Source organism: Sycon ciliatum, chromosome 10 (assembly GCF_964019385.1).
Source record: "Sycon ciliatum chromosome 10, ocSycCili1.1, whole genome shotgun sequence".
Taxonomy (NCBI): domain Eukaryota; kingdom Metazoa; phylum Porifera; class Calcarea; order Leucosolenida; family Sycettidae; genus Sycon; species Sycon ciliatum.
In genome coordinates, this window is record NC_088652.1 from 26,585,280 (window position 1) to 26,595,870 (window position 10,591).

General features: G+C 42.2%; 2 protein-coding genes across 2 annotated transcripts; both read right to left on the reverse strand.

Moving 5' to 3' along the window:
* Positions 1-1,072: 1,072 nt before the first annotated feature.
* On the reverse strand, positions 1,073-2,972 carry LOC135826089 (zinc finger protein 761-like). The gene has a single exon (XM_065338726.1). It carries the CDS (start codon positions 2,482-2,484, stop codon positions 1,531-1,533), a length of 954 nt encoding a protein of 317 aa, XP_065194798.1. The 5' UTR covers positions 2,485-2,972; the 3' UTR covers positions 1,073-1,530.
* Positions 2,973-5,670: 2,698 nt separating this feature from the next.
* On the reverse strand, positions 5,671-7,511 carry LOC135826085 (zinc finger protein ZFP2-like). Its single transcript, XM_065338723.1, has one exon. The coding sequence runs from the start codon at positions 7,391-7,393 to the stop codon at positions 5,828-5,830; it is 1,566 nt and encodes a 521-aa protein (XP_065194795.1). The 5' UTR covers positions 7,394-7,511; the 3' UTR covers positions 5,671-5,827.
* Positions 7,512-10,591: the final 3,080 nt, after the last annotated feature.

Sequence of the window (10,591 nt, forward strand, 5' to 3'; positions counted from 1 at the left end):
GCAACTGTGTTTACCGAATAAGTACATGAACACTCTGATAATTTGTCATGTTTTTAAGTTCATGTCTATTTCTAGGCCCTTACATTTGACTGACACATTATGATAATTTCACATCATGAGCTCACGCCCGGAAACACACACATACATACTCACACACACAACCCCCCCCACACACAAACACACTTAAACAATCTCTCCATATCCATATTAATTTTCTCTTCACCTTAGCGCGAGACATGGGATCAATCAAGCTTCATGCTGACTCTGTAACACCTGACAAGAGGCGATGCAATCAAAGACACTTTGCTGTTAGAATATTACAAAAAGGTGTCTGTTATGAATAGATGCATGGTGTATATCGGCTTTTGTGATAAATTATAATATAGGTAGTGCCGGGTATACGCGACATGATCTATTACACTATGCCCAGTTCTAAGCATTGGTATGGTCCTCTTGCTACCTCCACACGTTATAACTGTCGACAATTTCGGTGAAGCTAAATTTTAAGAAAGAATCTGATATAAGCGGAATGCATATCCTGAAGTGTTAGAAATGCCACATAAAATCATGATACAAATGCAATACAACCACAAGCGGAAACGCAAAAAGGTAACAAGACTACGTAACCAAAGTTGAGAAGCCACTGAACGAAGTGTCAACCTTCATCGTCGTGCACTTGTATCATGAATATCCTGAGTTTCGCACGATGTACAAACACCACATTTAAATGCTAAACGTCATGTACGTTCCTTGAACCCCACTAGATTTTGTGCATTCATAGGAAGCGAGAGTTGCTACATGTAAGTCTGAGGAAAATGTTGAGCAGACGCTGCTTGGATGACTAGTAGTGGTAGAGTGATTAGTAGTAGAGTATGGCTGGGCATAATTGATTGTATCAGATTGGAGTCTTGGTGATCACAGTCATTTCCCCCTTTCCACATTTCCCTCCAGCACATGAACATTGAGACAATCTTTTTATTAGAAGATTTTAAATGTTTTGACGGGGACTTGAACGGGTCTATACAAATGAGACCAGAGATAGACATCTACATACAGGAATAAAGTATCTCACATATTTAGCATCATGTGCCTACTTCAAAACAGCACTGCGTCTCTTCTAGGGAAAGGATCCATACCCAGCATGCGTGCAGAAGAGTAAAGATGCGCGAAAAAGTACAGATTTTATAAACCACGAGCCACATGATCAGCTCAACTGTTTTTTTGTGAATGGTAGATATGGAAATACGTGTACGAAGTGCATTGAGTAACATGGCTAGAAACTGTACAATATATCAACTCTAAAACAATGATAATGAAAATCATTGTAATGCTACAAATATGGAAGTCAGCATGTAAGCAGTGGCCTTTGCGTGGTGTTCAGATTTGGCTACTTGCATTTCAAAAAGGGCCTACAAGTACATGTATAATGAACATTTTCCATAATTTGGAAAAGAAGCCTTTTGTTAATGTTCACATTTTGATAGTCTTCCAAGTGTTTTTTTAATCATTGACAGACTTTTATTGTTTTTCTCAGAGGTGGATTCCTTCATGTACTGTTAGATTAGATTTCCGAGAGAAAGACTTTTCACATATTTTACACTTGAACGGTTTCTCTCCAGTATGGATGCGTTGATGACCTGCGAGATTTGATGCACTTCTGAACGCCTCCTCACAAACGTTACATTTGAAAGGTTTCTCTCCTGTATGGACGCGTTGATGATCTGTGAGATGTGAAGGTTGTCTGAATGCCTTTTTACATTCTTTACACTTGTATGGTCTCTCCCCAGTGTGGATGCGTAAATGAATTTTAAGATTGGAACGGGAGTGAAAACCTTGATCACAGTGATCACAATTAAACCGCATCGCTCCGGTATGGTACCGTTCATGAGTAGTGTGATTGGATTTATCACTGAATGATTTAGCGCAGAACTTGCACGTGAAGGGTTTGTCTCCTGAGTGAACTCGAACATGGCGGAGAAGAAGAGATCGCCAATCGAAGACTTTATCGCACACTTTACACTTGAAAGGTTTCTCTTCTCGGTGCGTACATGTACGTTCATGAGATGTTAGACTGGACTGAGTAGAAAATGATTTATCGCAAAACTTACATTCATACGGCTTTTCTACGGGACGTGAATGTCTGCCATCAAGCATATCATGCTGGCGTTCAAGCAATGGCCCAGTTTCCTTGTAAAGCGAAGTTTCGGGTTGAGGGAAGTCAGCTTGAAGTTGAAAATCTGCCTCAGAACTAGACTCGGAGACATGCTGATTTTTGTGCGATAAGCTAGACATCCTAAGATCCACTGGAACATGTTCGATATTGTGAACCTCCAGGTCGGCAGATTTGCCTGAGTATTCGCCATCTTCCGACTCATACCCAACGTGTGCATGGCCTGTGTAGTGATCTGAAACAGAAACGGGATGGTTAGCAGTTTGGTTACGGTTGCTTTGCGATCTTTGGCCATTGTCCATTGCTGATGTCATTGGATTAGAGCATGGGTTATCGTCAGTTGCTGTTGAAGGATCATTAGCGCGTGTATCCTTGTTCCTCTGGAACTCTGGTTGAGGTGGCCTGAAGTTGTCTGCTGCAGTGTCCAGCCAAGGATGATCTTGGAGCACTCTGGAGGTAGATGTTGGTGTGTTCCAAGAGGTGAATAAGGAATGCTGAAGTGCATAATTCGCAAAGGAGCCTTCTGAGGTCGTCTCTGGGTTACCGCTATTGGGGTTTGCGTGGTGATGAGCCGTGTAAATCGTACCGTAAAATGGTATATTTCGCTGTGGGGGTTAACCCAGTTGACCTTCTGCTGGTCCATATAACCAATGGTGGAAGTGGTGAGAGTGCATCAGAGTCGGCACTCCCCTCCGAAGTCGAGTCACAATCATCCATGATCCACTTACTTCAACAATTCTTCCAAACTCAATTCTCTTGCCATGTAGGGCAAAGTATCCGAATTCAATACCAATAATCCATAGAGCAGAAACAACTCATACTAGGAGGTTAGTATTGTAATCAGTAGCAACTGTGTTTCCCGAATAAGTACATGAACACTTTGAGATAATTTGTCACGTTGATGTCTATTTCTAGGCCAATACATTAACGAGCTGCTCTATAATTATCACTAACACGACCAATGTCTTAACAATCAGCTCATGCGATAAATTTGCACGACATTTACCGACGTTGACAGACGTTGACCGACGTTTACCGACGTTGACCGACGTTTACCGACGTTTACCGACGTTATAGCGTTACTAGTACTTCCTTGGTCTTTTTTCTTTTCTATAAATTAATCCTTGCTTCTTCATCCGAGTCCATCCTTACATTTAAGTGACACATCATGATATTTTCACATCATGCGCTCACGCCCGGAAACACACACATGCACACTCACACAAACAAACACCCATCCCTCCCCCCTCCACACACACACACAAACACACACACACACTATCTCTATTTCCATATTTTTCTTCACCTAAACGCTTGACATGGGATCAGCCAAGCTTCGTGTGGAGTCTGCAACACGTGACAAGAGGTGATGCAATCTGAGACACTTTGTTGTTAGAATAGGATATGTCAATACTACTACTACTACCTGTTCTAAACATAGATGTGGTGCTCTTGCTAACTCGTCACGGTATAACTGTTGACCATGTCGGTGGATCTAAGTGTTAAGAAAGATATAAGCGAAATGAATATCGTGAGTTCCGCGCTATGTACAAACAGCACCATTAAAACAGAAAACGTCTTGTACGCTCCTTGCATCCCACGAGCTTGTGTGGATTCACAGGAGGCGTGAGTTTCTACATCTGTGGAAAATATTGAACAGTCACTGATCGGATGACCACTAGTGGTAGAGTGCTTAGCTGTAGGGCATCTCTGGGCATAAGCGATTGTCACAGGTCACAGGATTGAACCGCCGCCCCAACACCATTAAAGCCTGGTTAGCTCAAAACATATAACAACGGATTCACCTCTCCATTTGTCAGAAAGGGCAGTTAGGACACAGTATCTTCTTTGAAAGATCCCATCGACACCAAATTTGGGGTGCTAGCTGTGCTAGTACTCGTCCGAACTAGCTCACTAGCTGCACTGCATGGCTCTATGCTGCCTTCAAGAATGACGTCATGCGCTATGTTTTGCTGCATAATCACAAAATTATGGCACCAAACTCGTTTTGATGAAAAAAAAAAAATCTTGCTTGCCCTGTTGTGTTCTTCCAGACAACAGATCGTGCTTCTGCAGTGTTTCTTTTCCCCCCATCCCTCCCTATCCAACGTATTCAGACTATCATGATAATAATGGTAGGAACTGATTGGGTCCACTTTCACAACTGGTGTTATCTAGCCATTTCCCGCGGCTCTGCCTTGAGCTATATTACATCCATTAGCATTGCAGTTCTAGGACGAGCTAACAGCAGCTCTACTTTGAGCTACCAGCAGCTCTAATTTGAGCTTACTGCAGCTCTACGTTTAGCTATTAGCATCTCTACTTTGAGCAAACACTCTCACAACTGGTGTAATCTGGCCATTTCCTGCGGCTCTGCCTTGAGCTATATTACATCCATTAGCATTGCAGCTCTACGACGAGCTAAGAGCAGCTCTACTTTGAGCTACCAGCAGCTTTAATTTGAGCTAACAGCAGCTCTACTTTGAGCTAACAGAAGCCCTAATTTGAGCTTACAGCAGCTCTACGTTTAGCTATTAGCATCTCTAGTTTGACCAAACACACTCACAACTGGTGTTATCTGGCCTTTTCTGCGGCTCTGCCTCGAGCTATATTACATCCATTAGCATTACAGCTCTACGATGAGCTAACAGCAGCTCTACTTTGAGCTAACAGCAGCTCTAATTTGAGCTAACAGCAGCTCTACTTTGAGCTTACAGCAGCTCTACGTTTAGCTATTAGCATCTCTACTTTGAGCAAACACTCTCACAACTGGTGTTATCTGGCCATTTTCTGCGGCTCTGCCTTGAGCTATATTACATCCATTAGCATTGCAGCTCTACGATGAGCTAACAGCAGCTCTACTTTGAAAGACGTCATAGTATCCGGCTACAATGGAACAATAAACCGACATTCACAGCGAAAATCATACACACAAACGGACAAGCGCACACACACATGCAAACACAACGAAAGTAGAGCAAGAAATGAACACATCTAAGAATTATCGGCTCGCATGTCAGGTCAAAACATCACCGCAACACACCTACTAAACTACCATATATTCCATCAATTATCGCGATAATATTATAATAAAAAATTAAAATAATAAAAAGTACAGTTTACGAAACCGATTGAACGCACTACGAAGATTTCAGAGCTTAGCATAGGTCGCAATTCTACAGACGTCCATCTCCATTCTGTACATTCTCCTAGCCCATTGACTGAATGAATATGACCAGAAGGAAATTACTAGCACACCACCGAGCGTGTTTGGTTGACAACGATAATGCAAGAAAAAAGAAGACGACAACAGGAAAGTACTAGGAAAAATTGTATATTTCAACAAATATGTATTACGTTGAACGATTGAACGATACATGAAAAGCGCAAACAGAATCATAGTACATGTGTTTGCAGATAATTCAGGATAAGACGGTGCACGCAGAGCAATAACTAAAACTGAACAGTTACCAAAAAATGCGTTTTTTTTCTGTGTTTTGTATTTCCATGGTCTTCCATGTTTCTTTTCGCATTGAAATCTCGTCACAATCGCTTGTACATGATCAGGTTCTCTCAGGGATGGATCCACTCATAACGTGTTAGGCTGGATTTCTTAGTGAAAGACTTTCCACAGTCCTTACACGAAGATGGTTACTCTCAAGTATGGATTCGTTGATGATATTTGAGAGTTGACATTTCCCGAAATGCCATGCCACATACTTTACACTTGTATGGTTTCTCTCCGGTATGGATGCGTTGATGCACGGTGAGAGTGGATTTCGTCTTGAATGACTTGTTACACAGGTTACACTTGTATGGTCTCTCTCCAGTATGGATGCGTCGATGCCGGGTGAGATATGATTTCGTCGTGAATGACTTCTCGCACGATTTACACTTGTATGGTCTCTCTCCAGTATGGATGCGTCGATGCCGGGTGAGATCTGAATTCTTCGTGAATGACTTTTCGCATGATTTACACTTGTATGGTCTCTCTCCAGTATGGATGCGCTGATGCACCGTGAGATTTGATTTCGCCGTGAATGACGTATCGCACGATTTACACTTATATGGTCTCTCTCCAGTATGGCTACGTTCATGAACTCTAAGATGGGTATTACGGCGAAACATTTGATCACAGTAACCACACCTGAACGGCTTCTCCCCGGTATGGACACGTTCATGAACATGTAGGCCGTATTTGTCACCGAATAGCTTTGCGCAGTACTTGCACGGAAACGCTTTGCCTACTGAGTGAAGTCGTGCATGACGGGTAAGATTTTGTTGCGTGGTGAACATTTTGTCACACTCTTTACACTTTAACGATTTCTCTTCTGGATGTGTACATTGATGAGAACTTAGGCAAGACGGAGTAGAAACAGATTTATCGCAATGCTTACATCTATATTGCTTTTCTCCAGGATGGGAATGTTCGCAATCAAGCCTATCGGGCTGGCGATCAAGTGACTTTTCACTTTCTTCGCAGAGTGTATTTTCTGGTTCGGGAAAGTCAGATTGAAGTTGACAAACTTTCTCAGAAAAAGGTTCAGACGTGTGATGAGTGTTGATTTTTTCAAGATCGTGATGATCGGAATCCGCGGGCAGGCTAGCCACTGGAGAAGATACTGGAAAATGGCCAAAGTTGTGTACAAGCCTTGCGTGAACGTTCATACCAGCAGATTTGCTGTAGTTCTTGCCATATTCAATGTGAAACGCTACTTCCTCGTAGCCTGTGTACTGATCTAAAACGGCTTCGGGATAGCAGTTAACGGTTGGGGTACTGTTACCTTGCGAAATTTGATCCTTGTCCATTGCTGATGTCAAGGAATCCAAACATGGGTTTTCGACAGCTGTGGTTGAAGCATCACTGGTCTTTGTATCCTTGTTCCTCTGGATTTCTGGTCGAGGGTCCCTGATTTTATCTGTCACCATGTCCTTGGGTACATGATCTTGAGGAACACCGTCGCAAGATGTTCGTGATTTCCAAGGGCTGAATGCGGTATTCTGAAGAGAAAACTGGGAAGTTGAGAATTCTGATGTGGCTACTTGATTACCACTTTTGGGGTATACGTGGTTAAGAGCTGAGTACGGTGTATTATATGATGGTGCAGTTGGCGGTGGAGGACACGCGGTTGACCTTCTGCTTGACCATATCACTAATGGCTGGAGTGGTGAGAGTGCATCAGAGTCGTCACTCTCCTCCGAAGTCCAGTCACAGTCGTTCATGATTTACCAACTTCGAACAATTCTCACAACCGTAATTCTTCTTCCAGCACTGCAAGGTTTCCTAATCAAAACAACAAACAAATGCTTGGAAGTAACAAGAAGTCAGTTCAAAATGGAAGACAACACTCCCTAGTTGTATTCAATAGTTTTGTAATTAGTAAACAGCTAGTGTTTGACTTTAGTAATTGGAAGAACAATGCGCAAAATCTGCACATCAACACAGTTCACATCTATTTCTGGCACTGAAATTATACTTTTCACAATAATTATTAACATCTTGTGAAATCACGCGCATACACTCAATCACATACAAAGGATAATAGAAAAGCTGACAGGATCGCTTTTCTAAAATACAAAAACCCAACCCACACCCATCTCTCTTATGTAGTCTTCACACCCAATTCTGATTTGGAATCACACAATTTGAAACATATAATTATGTCATGCCGATGAGGAAAGGGATGTGATGAGGCGATGGTGTGAGTCTAGGCCGACTAGGGACAAGAATGGGGGGAGATCAGGCATTAATATATGAGGTGTGAAGACATGAGGCATGAAGAGATGAGGTATGAACAGATGAGGTATGAAGAGATGAGGTGTGAAGAGATGTGATACGATGAGATGTAGAGTTGTGAAAGTGTAGTTGGTGGCCCTACACCCCTTACGTCATAGAACAGCATTAGTGTCTAGACTAGACTTCACCATTTTCAGCCACTGGCTATGCAGCTCTGTTTTTGTTTGTGGTGTTGAATGGACGGAGCACAAAGGCAATAGAAAAAGTTCACGGTTCTTTTTCGCATCCGTAGGAACGCCACCACCCTTCAAGGATCAAAGGCAATAATTATTTTATTTGAACTCGGATGGTGAGCCAATATAGTTATGACGAAGAGAGGAAAAGGACAAAATGTTACGAGTTATGACACACTGTCCACCAACGTAACCAGATCTTATACAGGCAGCGAGTGCGACAAAATGGCACAAAACTGACAAGGAGTACTGAGACATTCGGCGACCTGACACCTAGCTCCAACACTTCTCCAACGTGCAAACCAACAACCTTCCAACTTGGAAGGCTCAGGTTCGGAAAGTTCCAAGAGGGGAAGGAAAGCGCAACGAAGAAGAGCACGAGCTACGTGTCACGGCAACTAAGAATGCCGAAAGTTACTGGATGATGACGAAACTAGTAAGACTAATGGACGGACCGGCTTCACTACAACTCGACGGCGCAAAGCAACAGCCCACCCAACTTTGGCGGCTCAAGTTTATGTAATAAACTCTGTCCTTCCCCTCGTGGACCTTTCCGAACCTGAGCTTTCCAAGTTGGAAGGGTGTTGGTTTGCACCTTGGAGAAGTATTGGAGCTAGGTGTCAGGACCCCGAATGTCTCAGTAAACAAGCCTCTTGTAGGGGCAAAGCAAATGTGCTTACATAATAATTATTATGACACAAATGTCTCGGTACTCCTTGTCAGTTTTGTACCGTTTTGTCGCACTCGCTGACTGTATAAGAAAGATCTGGTTAAGTTGGTGGACAGTTTGTCATAACTCGTAACATTTTGTCCTTTTCCTTTCTTCATCATAATAATTATCTTATTATTAGATATTTTGGGTTATTTGACATGGACTAGAACGGGACTGTACAATACCACTTATGGGATCAAAGTTACACACAGAAGCAAAGGAACTCACATATTTTGAATCATGTGTGAACTCCCAAGCCGCACAGTGTATCTTCTAGAAGATGAGCGACATTTGAAAGAAAGACGTTCCGCGCAATAAAATTGTTTCTTCTTGTTAATTTGGAAATACATTCCTTTTGTGTAAGAACTGCAATGGAAAACATAAAATTTAACCGTAGATATATCAACTGCAATACAATGATAATGTTATTGATTTGACATGTGTTGACGTCAGCATGTAAGCAGTGAAATTTGCATGGAGACCTAAATTAAACATCTGGAAAAACAAACCTTTGGCTGTTAGTATTGGCATGGTCTTCAAATTCTGTTTTCGCTTTGATGGATTTGTCACCAGCGCTGTCACCTGATCAGTTTCTCTAAGGGATGGATTCTTTCTTGGACTAATAGGTTGGAGTGCTTAGCCAAAGATTTCGAACATTCCGCACACTGAAAAGACAGATCTCCAATATAGGCATATCTCCAGTATGGATGCGTTCTTGTTCTGCCTCGGCTTCAGTGACACTTCAGTTCACCGAAAGGTGTGGAGGAGTAGGCACTATGACTCTGTGTAGACGATCCAGTCACTGAAGTATGATCTGCGTGTTGTGCAGCCCTAGATCTGTGAACACTGGTCTTGGAAATGCCAGTCAGGAATGTGTCTCACCGAATCAATTTTAAGGACTGTTGAAGAGATTCTCTTTTACCTTACATTGCAGTTAAAGTAACCAAAATGTATTCCTATCGCACAGCTATGAGTCCAATTATACTCAATAACAGTGTCCTCGCAGGAATGAAATGCACCCAATCATACAGAAGGGAAGGTCAGCTCCTCGTGGAAAATACTTGAAGTATATCATATCCTGTATTTCTTGTGTCGTAATAGCTCAAATTTATTCCAAGTTTAGCAATGGAAAAAATCTAGTTCCTTGCCACAAGTTAATTATACGTATCTAATATTGACTGAGTACGAGGTCAATATAGGAAATAAAAGGCGAGTAAAAGACCAATGCGAAGCAGAGGTCTTTTACAAGGCTTTATTTCCTATACTGACCAAGTACGAAGTCAATATTAGATTTATCACGACAAACAGTCCGTACTTCAAATTTCAGAACGATAACCTCATGAATCCCGGTTTTATGATTGCACAACCGTTGCACCACCACCTACTCATGCAGTGACAATGCTGCACTAGGCACCGTTCCACTGCGCAACCCCTAAGCAGTCAAATATAAGCAGTCAATATAGCCCTAAGGAGTGAAATATGCAGGAATATTTGACTGCTTAGGTATAGCGAAAATCAATGGGAGTCAATACTAAGAGAGTGAGAATGCCCATTATAGGCTACCATAATTTGGACACTAATGATCATGAAACTCATTCTAGAGCGAGAAACCCTAAGTTGCGACGACCTGGCTTATTATTATTTATTCACAATCACGTGGCACTAGGCAATGAAATGGTGATGTGGGCGATAGCCAGCCATAGCGGTAATAGAGCTAGAGGAGAGAAAGAAAAAGAATG